Source organism: Ahaetulla prasina, chromosome 1 (assembly GCF_028640845.1).
Source record: "Ahaetulla prasina isolate Xishuangbanna chromosome 1, ASM2864084v1, whole genome shotgun sequence".
Classification (NCBI taxonomy): domain Eukaryota; kingdom Metazoa; phylum Chordata; class Lepidosauria; order Squamata; family Colubridae; genus Ahaetulla; species Ahaetulla prasina.
The window spans coordinates 363,806,920-363,832,276 of NC_080539.1; the positions used below are offsets into that span (position 1 = coordinate 363,806,920).

At 38.7% G+C, this 25,357-nt stretch overlaps 1 protein-coding gene across 3 annotated transcripts in view; it reads right to left on the bottom strand.

Moving 5' to 3' along the window:
- AP3D1 (adaptor related protein complex 3 subunit delta 1) overlaps positions 1-25,255 on the bottom strand; it is a 60,252-nt gene extending 34,997 nt beyond the window's left edge. The window contains exons 1-7 of one of the 3 annotated variants that reach the window (XM_058163399.1): positions 24,777-25,254; positions 9,634-9,729; positions 7,210-7,290; positions 6,542-6,622; positions 5,019-5,126; positions 3,035-3,164; positions 1,660-1,799 (exon numbers count right to left, since the gene is read on the bottom strand). In XM_058163399.1, the coding sequence (XP_058019382.1) occupies positions 1,660-1,799; positions 3,035-3,164; positions 5,019-5,126; positions 6,542-6,622; positions 7,210-7,290; positions 9,634-9,729; positions 24,777-24,872 (732 nt within the window). In that variant the 5' untranslated portion in view covers positions 24,873-25,254. Of the gene's footprint in view, positions 1-1,659; positions 1,800-3,034; positions 3,165-5,018; positions 5,127-6,541; positions 6,623-7,209; positions 7,291-9,633; positions 9,730-24,776 lie in introns of all 3 variants that reach the window. The other 2 variants (XM_058163398.1, XM_058163400.1) reach the window with 2 other exon arrangements.
- Positions 25,256-25,357: the final 102 nt, after the last annotated feature.

Genomic DNA, 25,357 nt, shown 5'->3' on the forward strand with positions numbered 1-25,357 from the left:
GCTTAGAAAGAGAAGAGTTATATTACAGTCATCTCTTGTCTGTTGGCTTTCATTTGGTATCTGGTTGCATAGTATAGAAAGGGAAGGCTGGATTTGATCTGATCAGCATACCTCTATTCTGTGGAGACCAGTGAGATACTTAGCAGGCTAAAAAAATTGTTTGGATTTAAAAACCAGTTGTTGACATTAAATAGTGGTTGCAGAAAACAAAGGAGGATTCCAGAATTCTGCTAGATTATAAGAAAGGTCAGTCAATCCATTATCTTCTCATTATTGTCAGAAAGATACCTTAGAAAAGCAAAAACCCATCCAACAATGGCTCAGTAGCAATTGATAATAATCAGAGAGATACTAATGTTCAAACACAGAAGTTCCAGCTGGTTATTAATGATTAATAAACAAATAATTGTTTTATTCTTCCCCCAAAATGCATAGCACTCTTTCAAAACCGTTACTATAAATTATGCAGTAAATTTTAGTCTTGAATTTAGTGTCCTGTTACACTGTACTATATAGAGATCGAAAGGGAAAATATTATTTATACTACAGCTTTCTAAAGTTAAAGACCATTTTTTTCCTAAAAAAAAAGGGAGGGGGTATTTTTGCCTTAATCATTTGCACCTCCTTCAGCCGGTCTTAGAAATTAGGTACCCCAGACTTCTTAATCCTATCCTTCCTATCCTAACACATACATACACTGCAGAGTATAGAGTTGCAGACACCTTTATTTTTGCTATTCTACAATGGCCAAAGATATGACTCCAGAACAATCACACTGGCAGCATGAAAGCCAACATCTATCATTTAAAAATTATCTGCTTCATTCTCCCATGGGACACATATAAATAGAATATAGAATATAGAATAATAGAGCTGGAAGGGACTTCGGAGGTCTTCTAGTCGAACCTCCTGCTTGAGCAGGAGATCTATAATATTTCAGACAGATGGTTGTCCAGTCTCTTTTTGAAAGCCTCCAATGATGGAGCACCCACAACCTCTGAAGGCAACTTCTGTTCCATTGGTTGATTGCTCTCACCATTAGGAAATTTCTCCTTAGTTCTAGGTTGCTCTCCTTGGTTAGTTTCCAACCACTGTTTGTTGTCTTGTCTTCTCTTGTCTTTTGGTGCTTGGGAAAATCATTTGAACCCCTCATCTCTGTAGAAGCTTCTCAAATATTGGAATAGTGCTATCATGACCAACCTGTTCTGTGATCATCAACAGTTACAATGACGGGTAAACTCATCCATTCCATTATGGTCATAAATCAAAGACTACCCGTATATGATCAAAGACTCAAGTCCATGTATTACTGATTATGCACTCTCAATCCTGTTTAATTCATAGTGTTGTTTTTCGTAACTATGACTGCTTTTGGAAATAAGGATGAGGAGTTAAAAACAACCACTAATGGAACTGTTAGCAAGCAGAATCTTTTTTGCTCATTCTTGTTTGCAATCTCAGTTTTCTATCCGTCTGGCAAATTTCTACTAGTTCTTGCCTGAAAATCAACAATTCCCCTCCAAAGCCAATTTTACAGTCTGCTACTTTTCTCTACATCAATTTGTGTCAGCTGCTACACCTCTGAAGTGACAGGGTTGTGTTTTTCACACCACACATACTGATAAGAGACACCAGCCGCCAAGACCTGCTAATACTTGCCAATTTTATAATTTTAATGAGGACCCAGTTGTTGGTGGATGATGTCATCAGCTTAAAAAAGAGAGGAGCAAGAGAAAGATAATTCTTTGGATTACGTCTGGCTAGCTCACATATAACATTCACAGCAGCTGATTGGACACCTGGAGAAAAAAAAGAGGGTGGAATATCTTAGTAAGAGGGGCTGTGGGGCTCATAAATAGCAACTACAGCAACACTTCTTCCCTTAATTAATGTGCAAGATAATCCATGTAAAACAATTTAGAGGATTTTGGAGATAGAAAAGCCCATCAGATTGTTCTGATCTGATCCCCACAAGAATGTTCCAATGACACATGAAAGGAGATTTCTAAGTGTACAGTTTTTGAAATACAGACATGCTCACAAGATATAGTTGAAACTTGAAAGCCAATTCCTCATTTCCACTATGCTACTGTTTAAACTGGCAAAGCATTTTACCCTAATCTTCACCCTAATACAAATGTGAAGGATGAGTAGCTTTTTCAGTCAATAAAAGCTTCACGGCTATCAAGTGGGATCCATGCCAAAGTCCTGCATTCAGATCCAACCTCCCTATAAGCTTGGTCTTCCAGATGCACTGAACTATAACAGCCAGCATGCCCTAAAGCTTGAGAGCACTAAGTTGGGGAAAATGTGAACTAGTCCCCATGCTGTAAAGACAGAGTGTAAAACAGGGAACAAGATAACCAGGGGGATGGTAACACTGACTTTCTGCCTTAAAAAAGCATGGGATGGATAGTATTAAGTTAGAAGGCAGAAAAGCAGAACATTGGGAGTCCTAGGTGTAGAAAGTAGAACATTCTCTCCCCCCCTCACTTCAATATTAGACTGTTTTAAAGGAGCAGCAAATTCTAATCTGAGAGAAAAGGCATATCTGTCGTCTTTTCACCTTCTACATTTAATAAAAAAACACTTAATCCATATCCCTACATCAAAACTTTTTACCTGTCAAGGCCTATTTTGTTTTTCACAGAGGTTCAATGAGGGAAATGGAGACTTACAGTAAGGGACAAAGCTGCTGTGGTATGTAACAGCTGTGCTAATCGGCATATTTAATTTAGCTCCAGCAATGATCCTCATAAACTATTTTTGGGAAGCTTTGAGCTTGACGAGTTAATCTGTCCTACATTTTCTTTTGCACTTCACAATCACCCTGTGCATATGCATAAATAAATGGTGTGCAAAGCTGTTTATTTTGGTCCTAGAATGCTATAGCATCCCCAGTACAAAAATATGGAATCTGGTATACAAGTAACATCTCTATTACTGCAAAAGACCTTATCCAGATTTATTTAAATGTACACCTTCTTCCCAGGTCAAGAGTCCCAAACCGCTTAGAATCTTCTGGATCACTAACCAGGATCTGGGTCTTCCAGTTTCTCCTTAAGGCGGGGGAATGCAGGCCGAAGGGATTCAGGATATTTCAAAAACACTTTATACATGATTAACACTGCCTTCTTCCTGATGTAAGGCTTTGTGTGAGACATCTGCAGAGAGAAAAAGCTTTTGACACATATTTTCACAGCAATTAAATCAAGACTCCATTTAACCACTCCTGGCACTAAAAATTCAGAGGGTTTCTTTCCTGTGGCAAGAAGGAAGACGACATCCATTTCAACGTGATTTCAAGTCATGAAATTTGTCACGTTGTTATCAAGGGGTAACATATACCATATTTTTTGGAGTATAAGACACACTTTTTCCCTCTCCAAAAGAATGTGAAAATTTGGGTGCGCCCTTATACATCAAATGTAGCCCCACCCTTTTAGAGGCTGCCAATGCAGCCTCCCCAACAGAGAGCCTCTCAAAACAGCCTCCAAAAAGTCGGTTTGAGAGACTGCCTTTGCAAAGAGAAGCTCTTTTGCAAACAGAGCTTTTGGAGGCTGCAAATGGAGCTTCTCAAACGGAGAGCCTCTCAAGCAGATTTTTTTTTCTTATTTTCCTCCCCCAAAAATAAGATGCATCTTATACTCCGGAGTGTCTTATACTCCAAAAAATATGGTACCTATTTCTTATCACTTAGATAGCCTACAATGAGAAATTTATTACACCTAAAATCTGTGGATTTTCATAGCTTTTAATAATATTTGAGGTCTCACAGCTTTGGAGGAAAAGCTTCCTAATTAGGTTTGCAGCATATTAAGCCTCGGAATCTAACTCAATGCACATAGACTAAACATGCACGATGAACAAGCGGGAGGCCTGTCTGACCGTAAGTTTTAGCAAACAGGCCTTCTGAAAGTTGCTTTCAGAAGAGGCAGAATGAAAGGAAAAGAACACAATGCCACCTATCAAAAGAACTAGTGACACATATAGTTTGCTCTGGCTTTGGGACTAACAATTTGCTACACTAAATATATATAAATACACTGATAATTTTAAACAATCCAACTGTAACGTTTCTGCTACAAAAGACATTTGAACAAAAAAGGTAATCTGTTAGGAATTCCTGTTTGTAACTACAAAGGTAACATTTAAATAAAACTATGTTTAATTAATGGATGTTAATTATTCTTCAAGTAACATTTGAATAAAATTTGATTGCCTTAAAAAATCAATTTGTGTCATGGGAAACTAGACTGGAATCCCATTAATAATTGAATTAATCCTATGAAATTTCCCATTCCTTGACTTCACTGTATTTATTTATGTCAGAGTTTCCCAAATTGTGGGGTGGAAAAGAGAGGTGTGAAGGATCTTTTTTATTTTTTATGTCTTTATTAAAAATAAAAGTTCCATTGTATTATTTTCATTGTTAATTTGTGTTCATTTTGATGTTTGGATTTTTAGAGGAGGTGTGTACATTAGGATTACACTAAAGGGAGATGTAATGGTATAAAGTTTAGGAACCTCTGCTCTACAGGTTTAAAATTTAGATATCAAAAAATGGGAGAATTAAGCACCAGAAATCTATTTTCTTACCCAGCTCATCTCAATCTCAAAACACTCAACAGGTTAGTACTTGGACAGGAGAAAAACAGAAAAATCCTAGGGCTAAAATCTATACTGGACAGATTTAAAAAATTCCCCTAAGAATAGCAATAATGTCTGTACAGTTGCCAAAAAGCTCTACATACATGCTGTTCCATCACTAGGAATAAAATTCAATTTAGGGCATTTTAAAAACAAATCAATAAAGATTTGTGACTGTAACCATTTTTTTCCTGTAATATTTCACTGCATGTGATTGGACCACAAAATGTGTCTCCAATGCTCCTATAGTCAGCTGCTCTTGTTATTCATTTACTTTGAAAACATTTCTTCCTCATTTGGAACTTCAAAGAGGTTTGCTCAGAGTGAACAAAGCAGGTAGTGTGGACGGCCACTCTCCAGCTACTCACCAGGGTCATGATGTCGTTTGCCAAATCTCGAGCAAGATCGGGAGTCACAAAACAGGACAAACCTGTTAGCGCAACTCCAGTATCGTACTGATTGGGGCTACTCAGGTCCTAGAACAGTAAGGTAGAAAGGTGGGAGGAAGAGAGGGGATAAGTGAATGAGAAAAAAAAATAGAATTTAAAAATTTTTGGAAATATGCTGCAGATTTAATATTCACATTCAAAATTCACTATCAATCACATACACTTTTGAAAATATCAATCACTAACTGACTGGCTCTCTAAAACATATCATCTATAAAAATTATTTTTTGCTTTTAGAATAAAATAGAAATAATTAGAATTATTAGAATTAAAATTATTAGAATAAGAACAGAATAGAGTGGAATAGAATCATCATCAGGGTGGAATGAATTTTGGAAGCTTTCTAGTCCAACACCTGCCCAAGGCAGGGCACCTTATACCAGTGATGGCTAACCTTTTTGTTGTCGTGTGCTGAAAGTGCACGCAAACGGCGACACCCATAATGCAATGCACGTACGACGCTCCCCCGCGCACCCCGCCCTCCCGTCCCATGTGACCCCACTGCATCCCGTTTTGGGCCTAGCATGCCTTCCTGCAATCTCCTGGGACCAAAAACAGGCCGCATGGGTGGGAGCACCCCCCTCTCCCCATGCATGCGTGTGTCTCCCACATACACCCCTGCATGGCAGAGAACTGAAAATCAACTCATCGGCGGGAAGCGTGTGTGCATGCACGGTGGAGCTGAGCTGGGGCCATCACGGCCTTGTACTATGCCGAACAAATAGTTGTCCAATCTTTTCTTGAAAGTCTCCAGTGATGTTTCACTGATTATTCTCACTGTTAGGAAATGTCTCCTTAGTTCCCGGCTGGATTTTTCTTTCACGAGATTCCACCCATTGCTTCTTATCCTCCTCTCAGGTGTTTGGGAGAGTAAGTCAACCCTCTCTTCTCTGTGACAGCCCTCATGTACTGGAAGACAGCTATCGTGTCACTCCTGCTCTTTGTTAGTTCCCTTAACCGTGCATAGTTTTAAATATACAGAAACTCTTCTTGGTGACTGTTCCCCCAGACAAATCTGTTTGCTTACTAATGTCATCTTTGGAGACCCTTCTTGGTGCTCTGCTTTCTGAGAAGAAATTAGAAGCAATGAAGATTGGGCTTTTCAACTACAGCATGGGTGTCAAACTCGCCGCGTCAACTTGCTGTCACGTGACATTTCATGATGTTTTTTCCCTTCGCAGAGCTGAGGTGGGAGTGGCCTGCGCCTGAAGCATCTGGCCTGCGGGCCGCCAGTTTGACACCCCTGAACTACACTGTTCCTCACTTCTACTGTCATTGCCTTGGTGCAGATAAACAGAGTGTCTTTTTGAAAGGACTTGAATTGTTTTCAATGCTAGCACATTGAAAATAAAGTTTATTCTGTCCACTTTTAAAGTGTTTTATTGATTACAGTTTGGCATGTGTATAATACAGGTGATTCAAGCCTCTTTTGGGGAATTTACCTTTCGGATCTGATTAGTTGTCAGCATTATAACATCTGTCCCTTCATGAAAGCACTGAGAGGCAGCCAAATATCCGATCCTCTGCAAAATGAATAACAAGTAATCACTATCTAAGACTCAATAGAGTTGTGACCATCATCTGAAAAACAAGGAGTCTAGTAAAATATAGACTGTAGATGGTACAAAAGAATTGCATTAGAGCAACAGTTGGGGCTCTCAATAAACTACAATTTAATAGAAATAAAATGACAGGGAGGAAATACAGAAATAGTTCTGGATGTACAGTTTAGCTTTCGAGATCTAACTGTAAAAGTATATTTAAATATATGGGCATTATCAAAATTACAAAATCAGAGAGGGACCCAAAAGAAGGCATCTAGCAATGATGGGAGTTCAGTGCCCTGCACAGCTTCTGACACATCTTACTGATTAGCAATATCAGAATTTTGTAAAGTAAATATTATTTTGTTGACACAAAACAAGATCGTATAATAACTTTTACTGAGCAGAACTTAGCCCATTTTTACATTTTGATTTAAAAAAAGAGATACAAACTGTTATGGTCCCAGCCTCGACAATCAAAGGTCATTCTGCACAGAATTTAAAGTCCTCAATAACAGCAATTCTTAATGGTTTCTAACACTCCAACTTTCATATAGACTACTTACTTTAAAAGTGAACTTAGATGCACTCATGACTTCAATGATGTTGAATGCTGCCCAACTGATATCATAGCCCAGCATCTGCAACTATTAAAGAGATGGGATGTGGGAGGAGAAACAAGGCATTAATCTCAAAACAAGAGATAAATCAAAGTTCCCAATATATTTCAAATGTATAAAATATTTGCCTGAATATTTTAATCTGAGTCTATATAGGAATACTTTCTGATTGTTGAGTTATGGGGCCCATGTTTTGGCTTGCAAGATAGCCTCTACATCAGAAACTTACATCCTGAATAAAGCTGCGCTTTGGTTGTCCTTCTGGCATACTGACCAAGATGTGCTAAAACTGTTCGATAATGTCTTTATAGTTAGCTGAGCTGGGATGATGGTCAATATTTAAGAGCTCATTAGCTGACAACTGGCATATGAAGCATTCTAACTTGTAATAAAAGAGGAATAAATTGTAAAAATATCAATTAATGAATAAATGAAAAATAGAAGTATTACGTGGTTGGGAAACTCAGTCTGAGCTTACAGAGTGAAGTTGATTAATACATGTATTATTATTCATTAATGCATATGTATTTATAATACATAAAGTGAAGGTGTGTTATGAATGAAAGGATGAAAATATACCAGTATGTCAAAAAAGAATAAATTTGCATAATCTACATTGTTGTGTTCATATGAAAATAGGAATTCACAGGTGGATGATGAACATGTGGATATGAAAACTGGAAAAGAACTACAGGGCCAACTATTTTTATACACAAAGAAAAAAATCTAGAATAAAAAGGTGAGTCTATGTACCTTAGTACAGGGGTCCCCAACTTGTGGGCCGTGAGGGGTTTGCAACCGGGCTGTGGAAATGGCTGGCGAGCACATGCCTGTGCAGTTGTGCATGCACATCCTCACTTATGTGCTCAATCTGCATGAGCAGCAGGTGCCTGTGTACTTCGCTCACGCAAACTGACTTGCGCATGTGTGCGTGCTTGCCAACTGCTCACGTGATACCATCCTCTCTCCTCCCCCAACCAGTCCTCAAACCCAGAAACATTGGGGAACTCTGCCTTAATGGATGGAATTATTTACAAATTCTAAGACATGTAAATACTAGTAGAAAACTAGTTTATTGCAGCAATATTATTTGAAAAAAGGACAAATTTGTATAGACTAGAGCAAGCGTCTCCTGATTTTATGATAATGAAGTCATTGTTTTGTATAAAGAAAGCTGTGAGGAGGAGCTTGCCTAACAACCCACAATCTTCACTTAATGACAGGAACTGGGAATTCAAGGATTGCTGTTGCTAAGCGATGGGGTCACGCGATGTCAGACTTTTCGACTGCATTGCTTAGGTGATGGAAATTCTGGTCCCAACTGTAATCATAACTTTAAAATTACTTATAAAAGGCAATATATGAGAAGTATGCCAATGTGGTAGAAGCAAGGATGGTTTGCAACAATGGCAAAGTATGGAGAGAGAGATATGATGGCGCTGGTGATTTCTTTTTTTATTTTCATTCTTCATTCCAGTAGTTTCTTTTGCTATATTTCTTATTCTTTCTGTGCTTTGCATAATGATACTTACAGTTGAAGGGTATCGCACGATCTATTTATAACCAAAAGCGATACCAAAAGAGCAAAGAACACCACAATCAATATAAAACACAAGCTTTTAAATTAAGTGAATGCATATTATTATAACTTGAAATTTATTATAGCTGCCCACTTCCATAGGCTGGGCTGCTTACCAATGCAAATTAAAAATAATAAAAACCATACAACCCTATAGGCAGTTAAGACTAAAACAATCCAATTATTATAAATCAAACCATATGGCCAACATAACATTTCTACCTTAAGAGGCCTTTCAAAAGTTGCTGCCAACCTGTAGTTTTAAAATGATTGAAGGAGAAATGATTAAAGGAGTTGGGCCCACCCAACACATTTCATCAGACCAGTCAAACCTAGTCACTTATACAGCTTTAACCTAGCCAGTCTGAAGAATCTTAATTGACAGGTTCCCAGAGAAAGCCAACTCTGCCCGATCTTATAGGATAGACAGAAACCAAAGGAGATAGGCGATTCCTTAAAAAATAGGCCCTATGCCATTTATAGTATTAAAGATAACAACCTTAATTTTGAATTGCATCAGGAAGTCAATTGGTAACTAGGGCAGCTCACAGAATATGGGCACAGCATGGCTACCCATCACTGTTTGTACTGCTATGTGCTGTACCAGTGTAGCTTCCAAATGATTTTCAAAGGCACACACATATAGGAAGGCATTGCAATAGCTCAACCACAAAGCGATCACATCCTTTACCAGATCTTCCAAGAAATAAAATGCTATTAATATATCAATGAACAGCTCTGGAACATTCAATATTCTATCTTAGGACATTCTAAATGAAGAAAATACTCACGTAGGTGAGCTTGCAAACAGCATTTGCTTTCACAGCAATATTATCCTGCTTCAGTTCTTGTTTGATCTCATCAATGCATTGAGAGATGTACTTTGCCTGGAAAAGAAAAAGAAAAAGAAAAGTGAGATCATTGGTTATAAATGGGATTCTGTCAAGCTAGAACTACCCAAATTACCGATAGCTGTAAAACAATTCACAAATATTAAGTGTGTCTGCCCTAAGGCCACGGGTAACAATATCTATGCTGAAATGCAGCAGGACATTCTGTCTTTAAGAGTTCATCCATTTACCTCTATGATTAATTCTGATATTGGAATTTTTTGCCCAAATATCAAAAAACACAGCATTAGAAATCATCTCACAAAGAGAGTAAACCGACTCCTGCAAGGATAGGTGACTTGAAAACTTTCTGCACTAGGTGTGATTAAAATATCTAATTATCTATATAAACACAATCTTTTTTTGCTCTTCAACAAGGGAATGGAAGACGGCAGTCACAACTGGGAGGCTGCCATGTCAAATCATGATCTAGTCTAATAATCTTAGTTAGCAGGATAGGAAAAACATGATCTACAGAAAATCCTCACTTAGTGATTTCTCATCATTGATTTTTCAAAGTTATGATGGTACTAAACAAAGAGGCTTTTATGACCTGTTCTCAAAGTTGTGGCCATCACAGGATCCCTATGGTCATGTGATGATTTGAGGGCTTGGCAACCAATGAGCATTCAGGATGGTTTCAGTGTTCTGCAATCATGTGATTGACAATTACGACCTTCTCTAATGGTTTTCAACAAGCAAAGTTAATGGGGAAGCCAGAAGAAAGCTGCAAGTTGCAATCATGTAATATTGCACAACCATCGTGCATGATTTGCTTAATAATTCCAACTAGCTGCTGGAACTACTGTTACAAGTTAGTGCAGTCATGTGATTTTTTTCATTTTACGACTGTATTGTTAAGTTCCTGGTCCCAATTATGCTTGTAAACCGAGAACTACCTGTAGTATATTACAGGTAGTTGTAGTAGGCTCTGGCTACTTCTCAGAAAACCTACCTTTGCCATGAAATTATCCGAGGAATACATTAATAAATTTGTGTTAACATGCAGTAAAAAAAATGCACGTTAATTTTAAATGCTAAACAAATATCAACCCTTCTCCACAACTGACTAAAGTATTTGGAACTGAAATTAAGAAGTATTGAAGGAGCAATTGTGGAGCTTCTGATTGTTGACAGCTCTTTTCCAATACTTCAACTCAGGCTTGGAGAATATTGGGAGGATTGTGCAAACTTGCAGTTTATCCTTCTGTACTGTTATCTTGACTCTGCCAAATGGTTTCAGATTTCTTCCAGCCGCACCCAACACTATGGACTCTCCCATCATTTGCCTCTTGGAAAATGCTTTTAGTCACAGGATTTTGTCCTATCAACTCACTGAGGCACGTGAAATGATTGGTGAAAGGGCCAGATAAAGAAACAGAAACTCTACAACCCTCAGTAAGAATTCAAAGTCAAGTAACATAAATTTAAGACAGAAGTTTTCAAACTTCAGGAAAGAGTACACAGCTCTGTTCTAAAACATCCACTCTGACTGCAGACAGTCATAGGTTCAAGTGGTGAAACAGCAAGACAGAAGCCCCTTCTTTAGCATGATATTTTGGGGAGCCATTGCCTGTTAAAATAGACAATATTAGATCAGACAAATAGTCCAAGTAGAATTCATCTTTGTAAACTGCTCTGGGATTAAGGAAAACATAGAGGAATGAATGACCATTCATACTTGACACTCAGAAGGTCAGATCAGGGAACCTCACAAAGATGCAACATGCAAGTTACCTACAATAGAAGAATGGATATTGAAAGTTGCTAATTTGGCTGAGATGGCTGAAATCTCAGCCTTTTTGAAAGACACTACACAAGAAAAATATCTAACTGAATGGAAAAAATGGATTGAATATACGCAAAATAGATATCAGATTAAGAGATATCAGACTGTTTTTGAATGATTAGGATGTATTTATCTTTGATTTGTATGGGGGAAGTTAGGATTTGAGAAGAAGGGGAGGATTATAATTTGTGTTAGGGAAAATTTAGCGAATGATTGTTTTTTCTTTTGAACTATACCTTGTGTTTGTTCTGGGAAGTAGGGGGGGTGGTTTTCGAGGGAGGGGATGGAGTGGAGTGGAGGGGGAGGGGGGGAAAAGGGGGGGGGAAATTTTTGTAAGAACTTTTTCAATAAAAAAAAAAGTTGCAACATGCAGCATCTTCTCTGTGCATCTATAAAAGTAACTGAGTTAACTCAGAAAATTCTTCTATGTTAGGGAGTGTATAGGGCTCAAAGAATTCTTAATTTCTGAGGACATACTTAGAAACTATTAATTTTAAGAATTTGCAAGTGGAAATTCAGATTACATTTCAATGTCATGTTTCAAGTTACAGGTAGTCCTCGATTTATAATAATTCATTTACAATGACACTGAAAAAAATGACTTATGACCATTTTTCATTGTAGTGTCGTCATGATCACGTGACCAAATTCAGATACTTGGCAACTGGCTTATTTATGACAGTTGTAGTGTCCTGGAGTCATGTGGTCACCTTTTGAGAACTACAGACAAGCAAAGTCAATGGGGAAGCCAGATCACTTAACAACCGTGTTGCTAACTTAACTACAGTAATTCATTTAACAACTGTGGCAAGAAAGGTCACAAAATGGAGCAAAACTCAACTGTCTTAAGTCTCACTTAGCAACAAAAATGTTGGGCTCAATTGTTTTCGCAAATTGAGAATTATCTGTAATATGCAAATCAAAGGCTACCAAATCTGGATTACGGTACAAACACCTGAATGCAAACATCTCTTTGCTTGGGATAGCTTTGCTCAAATTGGATAGCTCTATGTAAGTCTCAAGTTCATGGCCTTTCGAACCTTTGCTAATTGCATAGATGAAACACAACATGTTTCATGTTCTTGCTTAACCATCAGATCCTCTGGATGACTTTACAGAATGTCTAGACTACTTCTTGCCATGTTAATTCCTGGGATATAAAAAAAGATAACTCCATGGATGCTGATTTGAGCTACTGCTAGTCATACTCCATTGCTTTCAAATTTTGAAAACAAGCAAAGAGACTCAAATTTCACATGTCTCTGCAATTCCACCTGGAATATGAGATGCTGAGAGAACTCCTTGTTCAGTATGCAACAGATCTTTTAGTATATAATTCTTCACACGAAATATTTGATGGCTATGTCACAGCAGAAGCATACAGATGCTATGGAGTCCATCACTTGCACATCTAATTCTCCAGATCAGGCTAAACAGTACTTGTACTCTCCAAGGAAACTGCAGCTCTTGCTCTTACAAACTGTGCCATTCCTTAAGTAAAATGTGTGGATAACAATATAGGTAGTTGATAGCAAACCCACAAGTGAAAAAAAAATTCGCCTCTGAATCTCAACACTAAAAAAAAAATGAGCAAAACCAATCTGATATTTATGTAAGTGTTGAGAAATACCCAGTTTGTCAGGGAGAAGGGGTGAAGCATGGAGCTAGCCTGGAATCACTGCACAACCAGCAAAAGGGCTAAGACTGATCCTCTCCTCCCAGTTCCTTGGAGACTTAATTGTTCCCAAGATGGGCTGCCAGAACAAGGAGATTCCTGTATTATAGGCAGAACATAATAAAGTAGTTAGCTTGAGCTCTACATGTGTAGTTCTGACAGTAAGCCAAAGGCAGCTGCCCCCACCCCCCACCCCAAAAAAAAACAGCAAGAATTCTGACACCAGCAAGAAAAGACAGGAAAATACATATGAAACATTTAGAAAAACCATAATGTAGTTTTCCTTTAATGGGTGTGGACCAAACATGTCGGTCCAGGAATTCCACTGAATGGTCTAGGGACTTGCAGTAAATTCCACTGAATGGTCTAGGACTTACAGTATTTGATTTTGAGGCCATGGAACTTTTTTGCAATGGAATATGGAGCAACAATTTGAGTAGCTGACGGGGTGCTAGTAGTAGGGAAGTATTATACATAAAAATTTAAATCCTTCTTATTTCCTTGTCTGCAAAGGTTACATATATAGATCTCAATAAATGATCTGTGATGGCTATACCTGAAAAGCATGCACATAGATGTATCGATATATCTTGGCTTTTTCAAAACCAGAGACTAATTCTGGTAGCAAATTTAAGTTTTCTCTCACCGTATTTGTGTATGTTTTTGAGTCAGCCTGGACTCCTGGTGACCACCTGGACTACTCCCTGAAATTTCTTGGCAAGATTTTCAGAAGTGGCTTGCCACTGTCTTTTTCCTAGGATTGAGTGAGTGATTGGTTCAAAGTTACCCAACTGGCTTTATATCCAAAGCAGGACTATAACTTATGGTCTGGTTTCTAGCCTGATGCTTTAACCACTACACCAAACTGTCTCTCTGCTCTAACCATTGAGAATGCTATGCATAGTATAATGTGTGCTCAGGAAAACATCCAAATATTATGACTGAAATATTGATCAGTTCAGGACACAGTATCTCAAAGGTAGTGTCATTTCCTTATCAAAAAGATTCTTCCTAGGATGGAGTGATAGTCATGGAGTCTTGGAGCTTTTCAATGAAAATATAAAGTATCCTGAGAACATTGTATGGAGGAGGAACAGCATTAGCAAGAAGAAAGATCTGCCTTCCCCCCTCACCATCACACTTTGTTCTCCCATCTGAAGCTGCTGAAGGTCAAGTGTATTTTTTAACACTCTTAAACAAAGAGTCATTCTGAACTGCAATTGGCCCACTGTGGAATATATTCCTGCATATTTTACAATGCATATTAATCAGTTGGGCAATAGCAACTCATGGCAGCTACAGAAACATTAATCTAAAACATATAAGATGTATGTATTTCAGGCACGGCATCACCAAGGCAATTTACACCCTTTTCTGTTTACTGAAGGTCAAAGCATCTATATTAACTGAAACAATGGCCTAAAGCTAGGCAGCCACTTGGCATTAGATCAAAACTTAATTCTGGCAAACTACATTAAATCCTGACAGGAGACCTAGAGGAGAAGGAGAGAACTGAATGTCACTGTGGGGCAGGGAAGGGGATAGGCAGAAGCCATTCAGATCACAGTAAGCAAGAGGTTTTAAGAGCCTTAAAAAGTTGGGAAATAGTCAGGTTGGGAAGGGGACTGAAAGTGGAGGGGAAGAAAGAATAAATAAATAGGAGAAGCCATTTGAACAGCCAACTTCTGCTAGCTTAATAAATTATCCATCATCCTGATAAAGACAGTATGAGCTAAGATACAGATACTTTTTTCACTGTAATTCCAGTAATTGTTCTCAGAGGCCAAAGATGACTGCTGGATGAATCCATTAAAAATGGGATGATAAATATAAAAAGTTTCACCCATCTCTAAATTCTTAGGCTTGGAGCAGAAAGCACAATTTTATTCTCCCACTTCCACTGTAGATTTTCATTGATCTTTCCCATACGAAATATTTTTTCTAGAACAACCAGGATGGTATAAAATTCCAATCTGCATTTCTTTTTGCAAAACAGAGAGCAAGGAAATGTGCTATGCCCATCACCTATACGGTAATTAGAAAAATTAGACAGCAGAGGTCCTTGGAGAATTGGACTTAAAATGTAACCGCTAGATGTGATATGGTGAGAAGTCAACTTTCTTGGAACATCAAGCAAAACAAAAGAATCAAAATTCTCATTTCTCATGCATGCCTTTTGGCTTGATATTTTTGAAGAATGGATCTTGTTTTGAAGAATGGATTTTGTAACTATAACATACTTCTTGAAACACTGGCTGCATACTCAAAAGGTTAGTTCCCTCCCCCAGGCTTCTAGGGAAGTCATAGTTTAAAAAGTCAAGTTACTTTAGAATAGAATAGAATAGAATAGAATTTTATTGGCCAAGTGTGATTGGACACACAAGGAATTTGTCTTGGTGCATATGCTCTCAGTGTTTTAATGAATAGCAGGAGGCTCTTGCACTTATACGACGTCCAAAGCACTTTTTCTGAGTAAATTTTAAAGCATGTTCAGTTCTTAATTCTTTACGTGACACCATTCTGACAAAATGGTCACATCATATGCATGGACAATGCCATCCAAAGGCAGTAATATTTCTGGAGTCTAAGAGCTACATAAGAATGCAATCAGCATGAAGATACTACCTTATGCAGAGAGTCTTCATGCTGAGTGAAGAGACCACAATTGGAAAAATATGAATTAAGCCTGGGAAACAGAAAAAAATTAATGAGCTCAAACTGTCTCCTTTCTAATTCACTAGAATAAAAGGAAGTCAGGGAGGAGAAAACTCAGTCAGACTTTTAAAATTCAGTTAAGATGGCATATATAAATAGAGTTCCAGGCTTAACCCTGACTTGGTTTTCCTCAAAGGGCTCACTTTTTAATATATTTTTTAAGTCATTCAATCTAAAGCAGGGGTGTCAAACTCAAGGCCTGAATTTATTATTCGAAAGATCTGGCCTGTGGGGTGCTTAGATCTGGCCTGCAGGGCCACCCTGGAAACAGCGAAGGACCAGCCCACAGTGCCTCTGTCAGCAAAAACGGAGCTCAGGAGGGCAGGTTGCAGGAGGCTGTTGCATATGAAAACAGAGCTCGGGAGCCCTTTTTCTCTGGCAGAGCACTCAGGCCACCACAGGCACCCCTGACTTGAGAGACGTAGAGCTGGCCACCCTGGCCATGCTCACCCAGCGTCCCTCCCCCCCAAGGTCAAACATGCAGCCCTCAAGTTTGACACCCTTGGTCTAAGTATCATGTCCTTGGAGTCATAAGATTTAGGACATTAAAAATGAAAGATTTTTTTTTCCAGTGTGCTGAATTCTTCATAAAATTCTTACTTTTGGAGTTGGTAAATTCTTATTTATACTTCCAGGAGGGAATTGAACTGCCAATTTTAGTTGTCAATCAAAGTTTCATATGACTTTCAGCATAAAAAAAAATTGTGAATGGTAAACTTTCATTCATAAGCAACTTTGACATAAAAGAGCTTTTAATTTATTAATTTATTTTAATTTATTCAACATTCAAAGTCCTAAGGTTATGTATTAAACCTAGTCCTCCTTTTTGCTCTATGGCATATTTGTGGGATCAGAAAATGAGCAACTTGCTGTTCTGCATAACTTCATCTGGATACAGAAGCTGCTAATAAGCTCTTTCTAAGTTTCAATATGGGGATAACCTAGTAACTGTCTCCTTAAAAGAATCAAGCTATACTCAATATAAAAGTACATAGCAGGAAATAGATGGCTGATGTCGCACCATGAAACATGCAATGTCATACTCAGAGTCGTTAAAAGCTCTCTGTGCACAATTACATCACTTTCTCTCCCAAATTTCCCATGGCAATTCCAAATCTATCAGTGACTCTTGTATATATAGAATAGAATATAGAATATTTTAATTTGTACACCGCCCTTCTCCAGAAGGACTCAGGGCGGTGAACAGGCAGATAAAATACAAGCATACACAATATTAAAAATAACAACCCTTAAAAAACTGATTCAAATTTGCCCAAATATTAAAATAACATACAATAAAATTACAAAAGTTTAAGTTTTAAAAACCCATCAAAAGTCAATTAAAATTTAAAGATAAAAAATCAAGCTAGTCCAGCCATACGAAATAAATAGGTTTTAAGTCTACCATTTAAGTCTACCATTTCATTCTAATCTGTCAACCTGGTCCCTACCACCCACTAGTGGGCGTTCCAGCTTTCATGGTGGGTGGTAGGGGTTTTGTCCGATACTGAAGCACTTTCTTTTTTTTTAATTTAATTGACTTTTAAAAAAATTTTCATAGAATTATTTAAAAACATTTTCATTAGGTTTTCATAAAATTCCCCGTGACAATTTAAATTTCTGAAAATATACTATTTGTATCGCCCGCGCATAAGTTTAGTTCACGTTACCTAAGTGAAACTAAATGGCACTATAGTGCAACCACAAACAAAAGAGCCTCATCCCAGAATAGCTCGCGCATCTCCCCCCACACCACCCAGCTGTAACAGACAAGCAGAGCTGGTAGCCGGCGCCCCCCCAACCCAATCCACGATGCGCGAGAGGCATGCACAGACAACGATACATGGCACATTACTGTGGAACAGGTGAGCGGTTAGAAAATTTCCAAAAGTGGGTGGAAGGTATAAAAAGGTTGACTACCCCTGTTCTAATCCCAAATGAAGCACATGTCTGCAGTGTCACATTTTTGAAAATGACTCGTGGTAATGACAATGCCGGCAGACGGTGTTGACAGGGGGGCAGAGATCGGCCGCAAGGCGCCTCACTTGTGGGGTGCCGCAGGGGTCGATTCTCTCGCCTCTCCTGCCCAACATCTACATGAAGCCGTTGGGCGAGGTCATCAGTGGCTTTGGGGTGAGTTATCATCTGTACGCTGATGATACTCAGCTGTACTTTTCCACCCCAGGCCACCCCAGCGAAGCTGTCGAAGTGCTGTCCCGTTGTTTGGAGGCCGTACGGGTCTGGATGGGGAGAAACAGACTCAGACTCAATCCATCCAAGACGGAGTGGCTGTGGATGCCGGCATCCCGGTACAGTCAGCTGCAACCGCGTACCCGGAGACTGCAGTTAGTCCAGAATGCAGCTGCGCGGGTGATTGAGGGAGCACTGCGTTGCTCCCGGGTAACACCACTCCTGCGCAGTCTGCACTGGCTACCTGTGGTCTTCCGGGTGCGCTTCAAGGTTTTGGTTACCACCTTCAAAGCGCTCCATGGCTTAGGGCCCGGGTACTTACGGGACCGCCTGCTGTTTCCACATGCCTCCCACCGACCCGTACGCTCTCACAGAGAGGGTCTTCTCAGGGTGCCGTCCGCCAAGCAGTGTCGGCTGGCGGCCCCCAGGGGAAGGTCCTTCTCTGTGGGAGCACCTACTCTCTGGAACGAACTTCCCCCCGGTTTACGCCAATTGCCTGACCTTCGGACCTTCCGCCGGGAACTGAAAACTTATTTATTTATACAAGCAGGACTGGCCTGACTTTTTAAATTCTAAATTTAAATTTTAAACTTTTAATGGTAATTTTATTGGGTATTTTTATGGTCAATCGACGGTTTTAATTTGGCCTTTTATTGAATAAGTTTTTTAATGGTTATTTTAATATGTATATTAAATGTTTTAAATGAAGGCTGTACACCGCCCTGAGTCCTCCGGGAGAAGGGCGGTATAGAAGTTTGATAAATAAATAAAATAAATAAATAAATGCCATAGAAAACAGATTTCTGTGCTAAAAGTTTTTGCAAATCTTACACAACCACAAAGCACTACCAGTAAATATCCAGCATGGTCAAAGGAGCCTGCTAAATTGAATTTTATAGAAAGAGGCACTGTTTCAGTGAGATCGGTGGTATATAAATTTAATAAATCAAACATAAATAAAACTTTACAATAAACTAAAAAAGTTTTAAATAGAAAATAATACTTGTTCAAACACATATGCTCAAGAAATAATTTCACTGAATCTAATCTAAAGCCTACTGGTTATACGTCCTGCTTGGGCAGGGGTTGGACTAGAAGACCTACAAGGTCCCTTCCAACTCTGTTAATCTGTTAAAATCTGTTTTATTATGATAATGCCAGAGGTTGTATGTAATCCACAGTTTTAATACCAGCCGGGCAAAGACATAAATATTATTGCACATTAATGGCCTGAATGCATTTTCTTTTATTTCTGAATTACTTCTACAATTGTTAACAATTAAACTGATCTCAACATATCCAGTTGATATGTTTAATTTGCACAGAATCTCACAACAAAGGAATTAAAGGAACAAAAATGAGCTTCCTATTCTTACTCACTATAGTTAACTGAGTGCATAATTATTTACAAACGTATGTGCTGCCTACTTTATATTAGCTATAAACTGTATGGATATGCTCAGAGCTCATAATGCACTATTCCTCTACTATAGGGTGTGAAAAAACCAGCAGCTTTCATTTTTTTAACTGATTGTCAGGTATAAACACACAGCAACCCACAAATATAAATCTTAACTGTAATCTAGTTTGCACAAGGTGCAATCCATGCTTAGAGATAAGTACTTATTTATTGAAAAAGACTGGGCCACTTATACAATACTTTTACAACCTGCCCCCACTTCTGTGGTTTGCCCCCAACCTCCTGTCCTTCCGGCAAGAGCCTGAAGACTTGGTTCCACCAGTTAGCCTAGGGACTCAATGGGGGAGTAACACACTGAGGGTGGCTATTAACCTCCCCTCTGTGCATCCTTCTCCCTCCAGGCCCATTTTTTAATTCACTGGTCCCCAATCTTTTGCTTACTTTGCTTATCAGAAGGACATAAAAGGTGATCACATGGCCCTGGGACACTGCAACCATCCATCATGTGAATCAGTTGCCAAGCATCCAAATTTTATTCAAGTGACCGTAGGGATGCTGCAATGGTTGCTAGTATGAAAAATGGTCGTAAGTCACTTTTTTCAGTGCTGTTGTAACTTTGAACTGTCACTAAATGAACTGTTGTTAAGTTGAGGACTACCTCTAGTAATTTGTGGTAATTTCCTATGATTTTCTTACTGAATTAAAAAAAATAGCCTGAATGGGATATGGTAAGATTAATTATTCACAAGACTTTTATTTTTAAAAATACTACTGTGTAACCACAGAAGAGGTAAAAAAACAAAAAGCTTAATAGTAGTACAGATGCTACTCCATCAGTAGGTCTACTTTACATCTCATATACTGAAGTCTTATTCATTGCCACCGAGGCATATAGTAGTCTTTTAAGTTCAATCAACATGGTAAGTTGTAAAGATAACAAAAAGCTAAGAAAAGGTTTAAGACTTTAAAGCATTTCTGTTTAACTACAATTTAATCTATGGGTACAATAAATTACACAGTTTAGCTTATTAAATTAAACCAGATGTGCAATGTATCTGAACATAAAAACCCTATATTTAAATATTACAGTTAGAAGATCTGAAAGCCACCTCATAATGGAGAAAATCTGTGTGGTTGGTAGCAGTGGTTGCTAGTTTATTTATTTATTTATTTATTTATTTATTTTTCATACTTTTATACCGCCCTATCTCCCTAGGGACTCAGGGCGGTGTACAGCCATATAAAAAGCATATATATATATACAAAGTAAAACATTAATTTAAAAAACTTATTACATAGGCCGAATATTTAAAATAGAGATATAAATAATAAAACCCGATTTAAAACCAAATTTAAAATTTAAACATTTAAAATTTAAAAAATCTAGTCCAGTCCTGCGCAGATAAATAGATGTGTCTTAAGCTCGTGGCGGAAGGTTCGAAGGTCAGGAAGTTGACGAAGTCCTGGGGGAAGCTCGTTCCAGAGGGTGGGAGCCCCCACAGAAAAGGCCCTTCCCCTGGGCGTTGCCAGTCGGCACTGCCTGGCCGACGGCACCCTGAGGAGTCCCTCCCTGTGAGAGCGCACAATGACTTAAGTTGACAATGACTTAATGGCACATAATCAAAAACTTCAAATATTACTGTGGAAAGCTAACATAAACTAAATAAGGTTAAGAGCAATGACACAATGGTCTTTGACTTATGACTGGTCACTTAGCGACCAAAGTTATGACAGGCCTCCCCAAAATTACGTATCACCAAGTTTCCAAGTTCCTACAGCCATGCTGCCTGCAGTCACGTGATCATATTTTGGGCATTTAGCAAATGGTCATATGACTACAATTTTTTTTTGCATTTACTTCTGGTTTCCGACAAAAAACATCCATTGACTAAAATAGTTCATTTTACAATTACTGAAAACAAGGGCATAAAATTGGGTACAGTCACATGGTGACCTGCTTAATGACCACAACTTACAACCATAACTCCTATAGTTTGGATTTCATATATAAATTTAAATTTAATGTCTTCACATGCTTGTGGTAAATGAGTGGTAGATGAACACAGGAAAACTTGGCTAATTATGATAAATTATTATTTTTAATTGCATCCAAAGACTAAATGTTCATGTTGTAAAGGATATAAGACTCAGCATTTCCTCTTTTTAGGGGGTAGGCTTATCTGAATATATTAGGAGTCAAGGGCAGCTGGGAAACCAACACAATGTAGTAAGCACTACATTCCTTAAATATATTTTGTGCAATAGATACATAGAAAACATTTCAAGGATGCAAGCTTTGCAAAAAAATATAACTTGAAATAGCTTTGTTAAAGCTTCTTCCTACACTTGCCCATATACAATTTGTAAAATGGATATGAGTAAACTTTTTTGCTACAGGTAGGACATAGATCGGAATGCTATATATGCTTCTAAAGAAAAGGAAGAATATAAATCTAATATAAATACTGGATATTTGCAAAACAAAGAGGTTGTAACTGCATGAACTACACTTTCCTTAATTGTATCTGAGTCCTAAGATAGTAACCTGTTCCACAGTAAACCATGACTTGCTTAAACCATTTTAAATTTAGTACCTGAAACATAAAATAGATTGGATGGCCATTTGGTGGCCAGGGCTGCACTTAACAATTTCGGGAAGGATTAAAACCACAATGAGTGGGATGATGAAATAAAGAGAGCATGTAACAGTGGAGTCACTCTCCTCTGCCTCCCATGTTAGAAGTTTTTTTTAAAAAAATTGGGCCACTATATGCTTACTTACGTTTCTATATTTTCTGTCATGAAAGAGTAGAAAGCCATACTGTGAAGGCAAAAAATCATGCTGTGAAATTTTAATAACTTTAATTGAAGTAGCATACCAGGGCTGCAAAGGTCAGTTTTCAGGCTGTATAGCAACCACTAGTCATGTTTGGCTACACTCTTCATTTAGCACATTCAACAAATGATTTCAATCTTTATCTTAAGGAACAAGTAAAAAAAGTTATTCCAGTATTATCTCGAGATGGTGGTTAAATGTAATTGTGGTTAAGGAAAGACAGAAGATTGTTGCCACAGATTAGTTAGCTACAGTGATCAAACCGATTCATATTTGCAAGCAGCCTCTCCCCACCCACCCACCCAAAAAATAGGGAAGAAGGTAAGATATCTCCCTTCCTGACGGTCCTCAATATAGGAAATTCAGCAATGAACTAGCTTTGTTGATTGGGTAGGTTTACTGTAAACTTATCAGGCTGCCTTAGAAAAGCTACTTCTCTAAGCCTCAAACCCTGTTTCCACAAACCTTCAATGGCTGTGTTTGCAGAGCATGTCTATAATGAACTAAACCATGGTTTAGGTAATTTTCTGAGTTCATTCAATACACTGAACCATAAATTAGCCACAGAGGATAAGTTTATTCAACACAACAAGCTAAAATGTGGCTGGCTAGTTCACAGTAGCTGTGGCATGCAAACACAGTCAATATAACCATACTTATTTAGTCTTACCACACTTGTATTTACAATGGTTACTTATCTTTAAAAGCATATATGCAAAAACGTTGCACTAATAGTAATGCGTTATGACTACTAGATACTGGCAACATCCTTGGGGGACTAGGAAATCTATTGTATGAATTCATTTGCAAGAATTCAACCCATAATCTTAGGTAAGATGAGGATATAGTGGCCTATTACGGGACTGTTGAAAGACAAGATAAATAATATAGTGGTACATTCAAGCAGAATAAAGATGTTTATTCCTGAATGTTTGAATGATGTACTAATGTATTTTGAACTAGGGAGATCAAGGTTCAAGTCCACCCTTATCCCACAGGGGAACTGTTGTTAGGAAAATTGCAGAAGTGCTATGTATGCCACTTTCAGTTCTTTGTGGAAGAGGAGTTTGCAACACTGGTCTACTTTACTGAGTAAATGTGAAGGAAACAAATTATATATCAATGATAAAGGTCTCCAGATTTTTTGTTTGGTCAATGTGTTTTGCTGACTTTTGTTACTGAAGGCAGGTGTTTATTCAACTGTAAGACCACCAAACCTATTAGTTTAGTGAGAGCTTGACTAGATCCACATATATAATTATGTGATTATTAATTACACAAAGATTTTCATAAAAAATTGCCACAGCATAATGACCAAGTCAATTAGATGCAACACAGAAACCTCTGTCCAAATTTATCTTTCTAGTTACTATAGATAGCCTTTAAAAAATTATACCTTTATTTATGAAATTTATCTCCCATTCCCTTTCAGAAATGCAGGACTCTGTCTTCTAATTTTATCCTCACAACAACCACACTTAAGTAGTTGTGCCGAGAGACTGTGATTGGCCCAAATGAATGGTTTTTAATGGAATATGCATATGATGACAATATTACCAACTTACCCTGCAAAGCTACAGTTATGGAAGCTGAATAATGTCAATAAGTTGAAACTGTAAGACCACTATTTATCGTAAAGCATATTTTACCTTTCTTTTATTAGAAAGGCTCCTAAAAAGGACTGCAAAAATCAGTGATATAATGCAGCACAGTTCCAGTTCCAGGGTTTTAATGATAAATGTGTCTTTAATAAAACACATTTATCAGAATCAAAGGGAGAGGAATAACAAAATTCAAGCACAAGGTCCAAAGAGAGACCATCTTTCACTATTATATTATTCAAGAAATCTTGTGCAACTCTTCTCTTTCCTTCCCTACTAAGATTAGAAACAAAGATGGAAGGTCAGAAAAACCCAAGATGTTTAAAAAAAAGAAGAAGAAGAAATCATCTCCTCTTATCCTGAGGGACAAAATAGATCAGAGAGAGCAAGTTCTTTGATTGAGCCACTCCCAACATTTGGTGTTCCCAGAGGGAAACAAAGGGTACAAATTGCATATGCAAAAAAAACAAAAACAAAAGGAAGGGAAAGGAGGCGTCGGCGTCTACACGGGGTAGGAGGAACAGCAACAAGTGCACCCACCAATTCTTAAACCAGCCTTGTCCTCAATTTGGCTCCTTGAAAAAGCCTCGGGCTTCAATTCGCATGACATCCAGCTGGCATGCAGCTACTGGCTGGGGCTGAGGGAACTGGCAGTCTAACACATCCGAATCACCAGATCGGGGGAACTTGTGACTTAAAATCTGACAGATGCTGAAGAGGGATGCGCTATCGTCGACATTACGGCCTATCCCACTCTTCACGTCGCCGCCACCACCACCCCCTCACCCCGGTTATGCTGCCCGCCTCCTCCTGCTCACCTCGTCCTCCTTATGGTTGCGGATGCCCCGCACCAGGTCCTGCAGGTTCTTGTCAAACATGCGGTCGATGCTCCCCTTCACCATCTTCAACGCCATCGTGGAGAGGGAGAGCCGACGGAGCGGGAGAAGCCAAACTAAATGAAAAAGAAGGCAGCGTTCCGCTTTAGAAAGGAAGACAGGCCACAGGAGTCAGGGATCAGGCAGAAAAAGGCGGGTCGGCGGCGGGTCACATCCCGCGGGCTGGAAAGAGCGTCGCCGCTTTGCCCACCTGCTCCCCTTCTCCTTTTTTTTCGCCTCCCGCCCCACCGGCGCTTTTCTGAGGTAAAAGCCGGAGCGGCGGACAAAATGGCGGCCAGTCAGCTGAGTGAACGCAGGCCACACCTCCTGTCCTCCAGGCCAGCCTCCCGTCCCAGCATCACGACCGTCTTGTGAAGACGCGGCGTTCAAGTTTATAGCACTATACAGGAACTGTGTGAAATCAATGGTTGTTCCATAGAGTAAGTCAGTGATGTTAGTGAACTGACGTCACATCCGCCTGCCGTTCTCTCCTTTGCTCCCTCCGTCTCTATATCACTAGCTTT